The sequence below is a fragment of the Penaeus japonicus genome, unplaced genomic scaffold, assembly GCF_977035675.1.
Source record: "Penaeus japonicus unplaced genomic scaffold, GWHDUDI00000001_assembly GWHDUDI00000013, whole genome shotgun sequence".
Lineage (NCBI taxonomy): Eukaryota > Metazoa > Arthropoda > Malacostraca > Decapoda > Penaeidae > Penaeus > Penaeus japonicus.
The window spans coordinates 19423384-19435883 of NW_028234415.1; the positions used below are offsets into that span (position 1 = coordinate 19423384).

The window sequence follows — 12500 nt, forward strand, 5'->3', positions numbered from 1 at the left end:
TTTTACTCATCACAGTGGACGAGGTTTCACACTTTTTTCAAAATGCTGATTGTCGAGTCACAGACTAAATCTAGGCTGACATAAATTCTCCTTCCCTTACCTGGATATTATTATTTTCCAAGCTCAGTGACTCGAGCCGGCTGCAGTTCTCAAAGGTCCCCAGGTTTAGAGCTGTGATGTTGTTGCGCGTGATGTTAAGGACCATGAGTTGAGGGATTTGTCCCAGGGCGCCAGACTCGAGCTTCGTCAACCCCACACTGGACAGCTCTAGGGTCACCTATGGGTTGGGAAGGGAAGAGGATGAAAGGGTTGAAGGGGAGGGAGAGGGGGTTTGGGGTTGGGGTAGAGATAGAGGAGGTGGGGTAAGAATTGGTATGGAGATAGGGGGAAGGGGTAGATTAGAGTTAATTTTGTTGGAATTAGGGGGTTTGTTGAAGAGGGAGGATGTTTTATATATTTCAATGGGATGGAATCCTTGTTGCTTTATATTTTTATGAAGATGTTTGTTGTGTTTGTTTGTCTAGATGTTTGTCTGAGCCCAGTCATGAAAAAGATGAAGGAGGAGGAGAAAAGGAAATAAGAATAGGGATCAAAAAGAGAAGAAGCAGAGAAAGAGAGAAAGAAAGAAAACAAGACAACAGAAACAAAGGAAAAAAACCCGAACCCCTAACAAAAAGGAACAGTCAGCACCCTTACCAGGTGATCCATGTGTTGAGCAAACCTTGTGCTAAAAACTCGTAGGGGAGGATCAGCTGAGTCTAAGCTGAACTGGGTTGACCGTGGGTCGAGGGGGGGAATCTTGCCCCCCTTGCAGGAAGCCACGGGACCCGTGCATTCACACTCCTGGGGGCACTCCAGGTAAAAGGATGCCTGGCCAGGGTCCATGCAGGACAGCAAAATGAAGAGGACAGGCAATAGGTGGAGGAGGATGGCACTGGCTGGCATCGCGGAGAGGGAGCAGTGTCTCACTCCTGGGGTTCTGAAAGCATGTGGAAAATGGCAATTTTTTAGGATGAGTTTTCTGTTAAGGTGGAGATAGATTTGGTGGATGAATGGTGGTGAAGATAATGTAAAAAGAATAATACGAAGAAGAAAAGTGAAATTGATAAAGCAATCTGATTTACAAATAAAGGATTATGTGAAAAAGTGTATGTTATGATTATCAATATTGTTGTGATTATTTTCCATATGATTGTGTTTCATTAGAGGAAAATATACCCACACACTTACAAACTCATTGTCGCATGCAAACAGTAACTCACTCAATCATTCACTGATACATTCATTTATTTATTTATTTATTCATTCACACACGCATGCATGCACTCACTTTCATTCACTCTCACTCTCTCACTCACACCCTCACTCTCTCACTTACACCCTCACTCTCTCACTTACACCCTCCCTCTCCCTCTCCCTCTCCCTCTCCCTCTCCCTCTCCCTCTCCCTCTCCCTCTCCCTCTCCCTCTCCCTCTCCCTCTCCCTCTCCCTCTCCCTCTCCCTCTCCCACTCACTCACTCACTCACTCACTCACTCACTCACTCACTCACTCACTCACTCACTCACTCACTCACTCACTCACTCACACACACACACACACACACACACACACACACACACACACACACACACACACACACACACACGCACACACACACGCACACACGTACGCACGCACACACGTACGCACGCACACACACACACACACACACACACACACACACACACACACACACACACACACACACACACACACACACACACACACACACACACACACACACACACACACATTCTCTCTCTTTCTCTTTCTCATTCTCTCTCTCTCTCTCTCTCTCTCTCTCTCTCTCTCTCTCTCTCTCTCTCTCTCTCTCTCTCTCTCTCTCTCTCTCTCTCTCCTCTCTCTCTTCCTCTCTCTTCTCTCGTCTCTCTGTCTCTCTTCTCTCGTCTCTCTCTTTCTCTTTCTCTTTCTCTTTCTCTTCTCACTTTCTCTTCTTCCTTTCTCTTTTTTTCCTCTTTCTCTTTCTTTTTCTCTTCCCTCCCTCCCTCCCCTCCCTCCCTCACTCCACTCTCACTCCTCCCTCCCTCCCTCCCTCCCTCCCTCCCTCCCTCCCTCCCTCCCTCCCTCACTCCCTCACTCTCTCTCTCACTCTCACTCTCACTCTCACTCTCACTCTCTCTCTCTCTCTCTCTCTCTCTCTCTCTCTCTCTCTCTCTCTCTCTCTCTCTCTCTCTCTCTCTCTCTCTCTTTCTCTTTCACTCTCTCTCTATCTTACTCTCTTTCTTACTTACTTACTTACTTACTTATTTACTTATTCTTCATCCCTTCTATTTTTCTTTTGCAGCTTCATTTTCTTCCTATCTATTTACTATCTCTTTCTCATTCTCTATTGACAGTCGTGACGACAGATCATTCTTACAGATATTAAAAAAATAGAACAAATCCTAAAAAAATGCACTTGTATCCCTACCTGTAATCAGGAGCTTGATTTTGCAGGTGCCAAGGAGCAGGTGGACTTGAGCGTTTGAGAAAGAGAGAGAGAAAGTGTTTGTGTGTGCCTGTGTTTGTGTGCGTACAAGAGGATGTCTTCAGGGTTAAATGTCATATCCTCATGTATGTGTCTGACTCATGATAAACATGCACGTATACTACTTCTCAGGAAGGGATGGACCAGATGGGTGTCATAGTTGTTTTCCTGGTTTTCTTCTTATTCTTAAATACTGTTCCTGGTTTGGTTTTGTTTGTCTTCACTTTATGCAAGTTTGAATTGGTGTGAGATTTGATTTTTGTTGTTTTTTGTTGGTTTCATGTTATTTATTAATTTTAATGGTAGTGTTTTCTTCCAGTCCCTTAGAGGTTCTGTGAATACACACATTTAGGACAATCGTATTGTGGTGCTGGCTGAGGATGGGAATTTCTATTTTGTCACATCCTGTAAGCTCTGCTCTCTCTCTCTCTCTCTCTCTCTCTCTCTCTCTCTCTCTCTCTCTCTCTCTCTCCCTCTCTCTCTCTCTCTCTCATCTCTCTCCGCTCTCTCTCTCACACCAAAAATACATGATATAATTAAGATAAAAAAAAAACTAAAAAATATAAGTTGAAGTAGCCATCACACACACCCTCTCCCACACAACCCTCCTCCTCCCTCTCCCCCCCCCGTCTCCCCTCTCTCACCACTCCTCTCTCGCCCCTGCTCTCCTTCTCTCCTCTCCCTCTCCCTCTCCCTCTCCCCATCTCCCACTCCCGTCTCCCGCTCTCCTCTCCCTCTCCTCTCCCTCTCCCTCTCGCCTCTCCCTCACCCTCTCCCTCTCCCTCTACCCTCTGCTCGCCTCTCCCTCTCTCTCGTCTCTCTCCTCTCTCCCTCTCCCTCTCCTCTACCTCTCCCTCTCCCTCTTGGGAGGGGATTAGGAGCGGGGGGGAGAGAGTCGGGAGGGGGTAGGGGGACTGGGGGAAACCACGCCTCTCTCACACTCTCTCTCTCTCATGCTCTCGCGTCTCTCCTCGATCTTCTCTCTCTCCTCTCTCTCTCTCTCTCAGAGGCGTCTCCTCATCCTCTCTCTCTCTCTCTCTCTCCCTCTCTCTCTCCTCTCTCTCCTCCTCTCTCTCCTCTCTCTCTCTCCTCTCTCTCTCTCTCCTCTCTCCTCTCTCGCTCTCTCTCTCTCCTCTCTCTCCTCTCACTCTCTCTCCTCTCTCTCTCTCTCATCCTCTCTCTCTCTCTTTCTTCTCCACTCTCTCTCTCTCACTCTCTCTCTAGCTCGCACTCTCTCTATCTCTCTCTCTCTCACCTTCCTCTCTCTCTCTCTCTCTCTCTCTCCATCCTCTGCCTCACATCCTCGCCTCTCTCTCTCTCCCTCTCCTCTCTCTCGTCCCTCTCGCTCTCTTCTCTCTCTCTCTCTCTCTCTCTCTCATCTCTCATCTCTCCTCTCTCTCTCCTCTTCGTCGTCCTCTCTCTCTCCTCTCTCTCTCTCTCTCGCTCTCTCTCTCTCTCTCTCTCTCCCTCTCTCTCTCTCTCTCTCTCTCTCTCTCTCTCTCTCTCTCTCTCTCTCTCTCTCTCTCTCTCTGTCTGTCTCCCACCTCCCTCTCCCTCTCCCTCTCTCTGTCTCCCACCTCCCTCTCCCTCTCCCTCTCCCTCTCCCTCTCCTCCCGCTATCCCCTCCCTCGTCCCTCTCCCTCCCTCCCGCCTCCCTCCACTCCCCGTCCCTCCCCTCCCTCTCTCCCTCTCTCGCAGCCTCTTCTCTCTCTCTCTCTCTCGTCTCTCTCCTCTCTCTCTCTCTCTCTCAATGACTCTCTCGTCTCTCCCTCTCAGCTCTCCTCTCTCATCTCTCTCTCTCTCTCTCCCTCCCTCCCTCCCCTCCCTCCCTCCCTCCCTCCTCTCCCTCCCCTCCCTCGTCCTCTCCCGCTCCCTCCCTCTCTCCTTCCTCCGCTTCTCAACCTACCCACCCCTATCTCCATCTCTCCTCTTTCTCCCACTCGCTCTCTCCTTCAACCACCATCCAAATACTACTCAATCTCTCTCCCACTAACGTACTCATCATTATCACCACCATCACTACTACTACTACTACTACTACTACTACTACTACTACTTCTACTGCTACTACTACTACTATACGACTACTACTACTACGACACAACAACTACGACTACTCTACTACTAACTCTACCTACTACTACAACTACTCTACTACTGCTACTACTACTACTTACTACTACTACTACTACTACTACTCACTACTTCTACTACTACTACTACTACTACTAACTACTACTACCTACTACTACTACACTACTACTACACTACTACAACAGCTACTGACATACTACTACTACTACTACACGCTACGACTACTAATACTACAAACTACTAACTACTACTACTACTACAACTACTGACCTACTACTACTTACTACACTACTACTACACTACTACTACAACTACCAACTAGCACTTCTACTAACTGCTACTACTACGACAATGACGATTTGTTTATTATGAAAAAATGATATCTATTTTGCTTAGGAATGGAAATGAATGAAAATTAATATAGATAAGAATTTGAAATAAGAACGATAGTAACTATAATAGTAGTATAAAGAACTGTCACATCTCTCTTGTATGGTGGACATAGATAACCTTATCAAGTCTGGACATCCTTTGGTCGTTAAGGGTTTAAAGTTGAAGTTTGGCATGAGGCTAGAGTGACGAATGCAGGACAAGAAGAATGTGCCCTTTGGTGATGGGGATTGAAAAGAGAGTCATTTTGAATATAATTTTTTATGTGTAATTTTTTTCCATGATTGACATTGGCTTTCACCTTTTTTAAAACTGTTAAAAAATTTATAATCATTATTATTTCTGCCTAAAGTCGTCAAATATCGGAATGGCCTGCCGGAAAGGCCTGAATGCTAGTAACGTAAAGAGAAGGCATGATGGTTCTTGCAGGAAGCAGAAAACAGATGAGCTAAAGGAGTTCAGTGAGGATCTTTCGAGTTGTTCCTCTGGTGGGTTCTTTGGTATATGTGTGTCTGTGTGTGTGTGTGTGTGTGTGTGTGTAGATATTCATAAACCCTGTATGATTGCATATACATGCTTCTACTGAATACCTAGTGGTATATTTTTGATAGTCTTATGCATTGTAACTTAACATTATATGTAATTAGAGAATTATGAAGAAAGAGAGACCAGAAAAAAAAATCAGACAGACAAACAAAGAAACAAGACAAGAGAAGACAAAGCATATTATACCAAGTTCTTGGTAAGGATCAGAATTTTACATTTTCATTCTATCTTTCCAGATTTTGGGTTTGTTTCGACGAATACGGGAGGATCAACAGCTCCGAGTGGAGGCGGTGAGTGGAGAAGAGTCTAAGGCCTTGTACAGTGGAAGAACTTTTTATCAGTGCTCTTAGTACATGTACTGTAGTTGTAATGGTAATGGGGAAGTAACGGTAGGAATAATGGATGTAATTGTGAATGTGGTGTAGTGTTGTAGAAGTCATGTGATGTTATCAGTGCCTTGTTAATGAGGGGAAGATTGTAATGCTTGATCTTATATTTGTTGATTTAGTTTTTGTGATGTATAAATCTCTCTCTCTCTCTAATTCTCTCTCTCTCTCTCTCTCTCTCTCTCTAATTCTCTCTCTCTCTCTCTCTCTCTCTCTCTCTCTCTAATTCTCTCTCTAATTCTCGTCTCCTCTCCTCATCTCTAATTCTCTCTCTCCTCTAATTCTCTCTCTCTCTCTAATTCTCTCTCTCTCTAATTCTCATCTCCGCTAATTCCTCTCTCCTCTAATTCTCTCACTACACTCTGTGCATTCTCTCTCTCGCCTCTCTCTAATTCTCTCCTCTCTCTCTCTACTCTCTCTAATTCTCTCTCTCCTCTCTCTCTCCTAATTCGCGCTCTCGCTCTCTCTCTCTCTATTCTCTCTCTCTCTAATTCAGCTCTCTCATCGTCAATCTAATTCTCTCTCTCTCTCTCTAAGTCTTAATTCTGCTCTCTCTCTAACTCTAATATCTCTCTCTCCTCCTAATTCTCTCGCTCTCTCTCTAATCTCCTCGCCTCTCTCGATGTCTCACTCCTCCAATCACTCTCTCTCTCTAATTCTCTCTCTCTCTCGAAGTCTCTCACGCCTTCCAAATTCTCTCTCTCTCTCGCTCTAATGCTAATTCTCGCTCTCTCTCATCTCTAATCTCTCTCTTCCTACTTCTCTTCTCCTCTCTAATTCATCTCTCTCTCTTCTAGTCTCTCTCATCTAAATTTCGTCTCGAATCTCTCTCTCTCTCTCTCTTCGCTTCTATTTTTTCCTCTCTCTCAGCTCCGTCCTCGCGTCCTTCTCTCTCTCGCCTCTCCTCTCTCGCTCGCGCTCTCTGCTCGCTTCTCTCTCTCTCTCTCTCTCTCTCTCTCTCTCTCTCTCTCTCTCTCTCTCTCTCTCTCTCTCTCTCTCTCTAATTGAAAGTGAACTTTTTCTCCAAAATGATTTGATGATTTATTAAGCACATTTCACCAATGGCAACTCCGTAAGATTTGTCAGTAGCTGTGTACATGAGAGTATGATTTTTCCCTTGTATGGGAATAGTGATGATAACAGGGTCTGGTTAACAGCTGTGGGGCCCCTGGGGCTAAGCATCTTATGGAGGAGGCCTCCCAAAGATTAATGTTATTTTTCAATATTTATTCATGTCATCCATGAGAGGCAGTTTTGATTCCTTGAAGTTCTTAGTTAAATGTATTTGTTCAAGTTACTTCAGCATAATTATGATATATAGTGACTAAAAAGTATATTGGACCCCAGAAACCCCCACCCCTGTAATCCAGCCCTGTATGATAAGAATTAAGAAAGCAGTGTGGTAAGAATGTAGGCAATTAAGGTTTTAGACTAAGAAGAGACTAATGCAGAATTGTAAACCCTTTTGGCATTCGCTTGCAGGATTCACTTTTGGGGCAGCTAATACCGGTACAACAACGGCTCAAGGTAATAGATTTTAGGGTGGTTTGGGTAATGTTTTAAGGAGATTGTGGGGAAAAAAAGAGACAGAAATGGGATTTTGATATATAGCCCGTGTCTGAGTGTGCCTATCTGCATGCATGTGTGCGGCCATGTGAGAGAGTGTGTGTGTGTGTGGGGTTGGAGGTTTGGGTGGGGGGCTGGGATTTTGATATATAGCCTGTACCTGAGCTTACCTATCTGCATGCATGTATATAGTGAGCATGTGAGAGTTGTGAGTTGTGTGAGTGTGTGTGGGGGGTGGTGTGGGGGTGACTATCAGGGATTGCGGGTGCTATGCATATAAAATGTGCATTAACAAAGTAAAAAAGAAAAATAGAATTTGTACATAGTACAGAGTGAAACAAAATCTTCAATCCTGTCTAAAGTTAGAGAGAATTAGCTTTTTGAAACCTAGCCTTTACTCAAGCTCTGCAATCATTCATGGAAATTGATTTTACCACAGGCTTTGCTTTCGGAACGGCGACGACCACGGGCACGTCGACGGGAACGACAGGTAGTTTATAGTTTAGAATAAGAGATGAGAGATTAGAAGATTAGATTTAGAATAAAGGAAGGAACTCTAATGTGATAAAGGGCATTTGATAGCTGGATTGTGAAGTTAGAGTTCTGAATTTTGGTGCTTGATAGGTGTTGAGTAATTGTCATTGTTATTGCTGTAAATTTGTTATATTGCTATTTTCTTACTAATAGAAATTTACTGATATTTTTTATGAATGTTATTACTTACTTTTATTGTATTATTATTGTTATTATTATCATTACTATCATTATCATTATAATTATTACTTTTACTATTATTATTATTTTCATTATCATTGTTATTAGTATTATTTTTATCATTATTAGCATTCCTATTATTTTTCCCCAAGTATTACTATTATCAGGGTTATCATCATTACAGCAGTATTATTACTTTCGTCATTATTATTCTGACGTAGAAGTGAATCCTAGTCCTTGTTCGGCTGCTGATCTTCTCAAACTCAGCTCTCTTTCCAGGCTTTAGTTTCGGAGGCACGAGCACCACGGGCACAAGCACTGCCGCTGTGTCTACAGGTATCTTTTTGTTTATTCATTTATTTATTTATTTTTTTGTATTTTTCCTTTGTGGCGTTTTTCTTACCTCTCTTTCTTTTTCTGGATTTGTCTTATCATTTTTGCTTTCTATGCCTTTTTTTTTTTTTTTCTTTTTTTTTTTTTTTTTTTTTTTTTATTTTTTTTTTTTATTTTTTTTTTTATTTTTTTTTTTTTTTTTTTTTTTTTTTTTTTTTTTTTTTTATTTTTTTTTGTTTTTTTTTTTTTTTTATTATTCATATGCCGTTTTTCTTCTTTCTTTCCCTTGCATGGACTTTGTTCACCAAAACCGGGTTATTGACAACTATCTTTATCCCTCCCTCCCTCTCTCCCTTTCTCCCTTTCTCCGTTTCTCCCTTTCTCCCTTCCTCTCCCTTTTCTCCCTCTCTCTCTCCTCTCTCTTGTGATAGAATCATCTCTCTCTCTCTCCTGATGAGTTCTCTCGACCAACCCGTCTCCTATTCTCTCTCTCTCTCCTCTCTCCTCTTTCCTCCCTCTCCCCCTCTCCCTCTCCCTCTCCCTCTTCCCTCCCTCTCCCCCTCCCTCCCTCTCCCTCTCCCTCCCCCCCCCCTCTCCCTCTCCCTCTCTCTCTCTCTCTCCCTCCCTCTCTCCCTCTCTCCCTCTCTCCCTCTCTCCCTCTCTCTCTCCCTCCCTCCTCCCTCTCTCCCTCTCTCCCTATCTTTATCCCTCTCTCCCTCTCTCCCTTTCTCTCTCTCTCTCTCTCTCTTTCTTGCTCAACCTCTCTCTCTCTCAACCTTTCTCTCTCTCTCTCTAGCAAAAAAATAAAAATCTCAAAGAAAAAAAAACAAGAAATCCAAAACAATCTTCAAAAAAATAAAAAAAACTCAACAAATAAACAAAATCAACCTCTCCCTCTCTCTCAACTCTCCCTCTCTCTCAACCTCTCTCTCATCACACTCTCTCATCTCTCTCCTCTCTCTCCCTCATCTCTTCATCTCGTCTCAACCTCTCTCTCTCTCTCTCTCTCTCTCTCTCTCTCTCCTCTCTCTCTCTCTCTCTCTCTCTCGCAAATCCTCTCTCATCTCTCTCGCTCTCTAACCACTCTCTCCTCCGCCTCTCTCTCTCTCTCTCCTCTCTCAACCTCTCTCATCCTCTCTCTCTCAGCCACATCTCTCTTCTCTTCACCTCTTCTCTCTCTTCTTTCGCTCATTCCTCATCTCTCTCTCTCTCTCTCTCTCTCTCTCTCAACCTCTCTCTCTCTCTCTCTCTCTCAACCTCTCTCTTAGATAGTCTCTCTCTCTCAATCCTCTCACTCTCTCCTCTCTTCTCTCAAATATTCGGACCTCTTCTCTCTCTCTCTCTCTCGTCTAAACCTCTCTCTCTTTCTTTTCTCTCTCTCTCTCTCTCTCTCTCTCTCTCTCTCTCTCTCTCTCTCTCTCTCTCTACCTCTCTCTCTCTCTCTCTCTCCAAACCTCTCTCTTCTAAGACTCCAAGTACTCTCTCCAACCTCTCTCTCTCTCTCTCTCAACCTCTCTCCTCTCTCTCTCAAACCTCTCTCTCTCTCTTCGCACAACTCAAGAACCTCTCTCTCTCTCTCTTCAAACTCTCTCTCGCTCCTCTCCTCTCTCCCTCTCTCTCTCTCCCCAATCTATAGAACTCTAGAATCTCACCTTCTCTCTCCTCTCTCTCTCTCTCTCTCTCTCTCTTTCTCTCTCTCTCTCTCTCTTCTCTCTCTCTCTCTCTTCTCTCTCTCTCTCTCTCTCTCTCTCTCTCTCCCTCCCTCCCTCCTCTCTCCCTCCCTCTCTCTCTCCTCCCTCTCTCTCTCTCTCTCTCCGCTCCTCTCTCTCCCTCCCGTCTCATCACCCCTCACTCTCACTCTCACTCTCTCTCTCACTCTCTCTCTCTCTCTCTCTCTCTCTCTCTCTCTCTCTCTCTCTCCTCTCCTCTCTCGTTCCTTCTCTCTCTCTCTCTCTCTCTCCTCACTCATCTTCTCTCTCTCTCTCTTTCACTCTCTCTCTATCTCACTCTCTTTCTTACTTTACGTACTTACTGACTACTTACTTATTTACTTACTCTTCATCCCTTCTATTTTCTTTTGAAGCTTCATTTTCTTCTATCGATTTCAATCTCTTTCTCATTCTCTATTGACAGTCGTGACGACAGATCATTCGTACAGAAATTAAAAAATAGACACAAATTCCTAAAAAATTGCACTTGTATCCCTACCTTGTAATCAGGAGCTCTATTTTCAGGTGCCAAGGAGCAGTGACTTGGCTTTGAGAAAGAGAAGAGAGAAAGTGTTGTTGTGGTGCACTTGTTTGTGTGCTACAAGAGATGTCTCGGGTTAAATGTCATATCCTCATGTATGTGTCTGACTCATGATAAACATCACGTACCTACTTCTCAGTAAGGATGGTCCAAAGGGTGTCATAGTTGTTTTTTCCTGGTTTTCTTCTTAAACTTAAATACGTTCCTGGTTTTGGGTTTGTTGTCTTCACTTAATGCAAGTTGAATTGGTGTGAGATTTGATTTTTGTTGTTTTTGTTGTTTCATGTATTTATTAATTTTAATGGTAGTGTTTTCTCAAGTCCCTTAGAGGTTTCTGTGAATACACACAGTTAGGACCAATCGAATTGTGTTGCTGGCTGAGATGGAATTCTATTTGTCACATCATGTAAGCTCTCTCTTCTCTCTCTCTCTCTCTCTCTCTCTCTCTCTCTCTCTCTCTCTCTCTCTCTCTCTCTCTCTCTCTCTCTCTCTCTCTCTCTCTCTCTCTCTCTCACACACACCCTCTCACCCCTCTCCTCCCTCTCCCCCCCCTCTCCCCCTCTCTCCCCCTCTCTCCCTCTCTCCTGCTCTCCTTCTCTCCCTCTCCCTCTCCCTCTCCCTCTCCCTCTTCATCCCTCTCCCTCTCCCTCTCCCTCTCCCGCTCCCTCTCCTCTCCCTCACCCTCTCCCTCTCCCTCTCCCTTTCCCTCTCTCCCTCCCTCTCCCTCCCTTCTCCCTCTCCCTCTCCGCTCCCTCTCCCTTGCCCTCTCCCCTTCTCTCTCTCTCTCTCACATCTCCTCTCCACTTCTCTCGACCCTCTTCCTTCTCTCTCTCTCTCTCTCTCCTCCCTCCTCTCTCTCTCCTCTCTCATCCTCTCTCGCTCTCCTCTCTCTCTCCTCTCTCCTCGTCCTCTCTCTCCTCTCTCTCTCCTCGCTTCTCTCTCAACATTCGTACCTCACTCATCCATTCTTTCACTACCTATCTCTCCCCCTACCCAATGGTCCTCCATCCTTCTTCTGTCTTCCTAATTCTTCGATACGATCTCCGATAATCTTCCCTCATCCGCATCCTCACTCATCCTTCATTTCTCACCTACATCTACCATATCTCTCCCTCTCCTCAATCATGTTCGTCTCCCTCCTCTCTCTCTCTCCTCCTCTCTCCTCCCTCTTTCTCTCCTCTTCTCTTCCTCTTCTCTCTCTCACTCCTCTCTCCTCTCCATCCTTCTCCTCTCTCCTCTCTCTCTCTCTTCACTCGATCTCTCTCCTCTCCTCCTCTCTCCCTCCTCTCCCTCACCTCTCCTCTCCTCTACTCATCCTCTTCTCTTTCTCCTCCTCTCCTCTCTCTCTCCCTCTCTCTCTCTCCTCTCTCTCTCCCTCTCTCTCCCTCTCTCTCCCTCTCTCAGCTCTTCTCTCTTCAATCATCTGTCCTCTCTCTCTCTTCTCTCCTCTCTCTCTCTCTCATCCTCTCATCACTCTCTCTACTCTCTCTCCTCTCCTCTCTCTCTCCTTTCACTCTCACACACTCTCCACTCTCTCCCTCCCTCTCCCTTTCCCTCTCCTCTCCCTCTCCCTCTCTCCCCTCCACCCACATCCCTCTCCCACTCCCGCCTCTCCCTCTCCCCTCTCCCTCTCCTCCCTCCCCCCCTCACTCCCTCACCCCTACAACCCTCCCTCCCTCTCTCTCTCTCTCCC

At 45.0% G+C, this 12500-nt stretch overlaps 2 protein-coding genes across 30 annotated transcripts in view; one reads left to right on the top strand and one right to left on the bottom strand.

Moving 5' to 3' along the window:
- The window catches only part of LOC122255349 (uncharacterized), a 6110-nt gene extending 3495 nt beyond the window's left edge, over positions 1–2615 (bottom strand). Inside the window, exons 1-3 of the mRNA XM_043019380.2 lie at positions 2472–2615; positions 697–979; positions 101–277 (exon numbers count right to left, since the gene is read on the bottom strand). Coding sequence (XP_042875314.2) covers positions 101–277; positions 697–945 — 426 coding nt within the window. The 5' untranslated portion in view covers positions 946–979; positions 2472–2615. The remainder of the gene's footprint in view (positions 1–100; positions 278–696; positions 980–2471) is intronic.
- LOC122255348 (nuclear pore complex protein Nup54) overlaps positions 1–12500 on the top strand; it is a 44141-nt gene that overhangs the window by 7493 nt on the left and 24148 nt on the right. For 4 of the 29 annotated variants that reach the window (XM_043019344.2, XM_043019353.2, XM_043019360.2 and 1 more), the window contains exons 1-3: positions 5075–5500; positions 5795–5848; positions 8504–8560. The exons of 5 other annotated variants lie outside the window; for them this stretch is intronic. In XM_043019344.2, coding sequence (XP_042875278.1) covers positions 5380–5500; positions 5795–5848; positions 8504–8560 — 232 coding nt within the window. In that variant the 5' untranslated portion in view covers positions 5075–5379. Of the gene's footprint in view, positions 1–5074; positions 5501–5794; positions 5849–7426; positions 7472–7949; positions 8001–8503; positions 8561–12500 lie in introns of those variants that run through there. 20 more of the 29 variants (XM_043019340.2, XM_043019341.2, XM_043019343.2 and 17 more) reach the window with 13 other exon arrangements.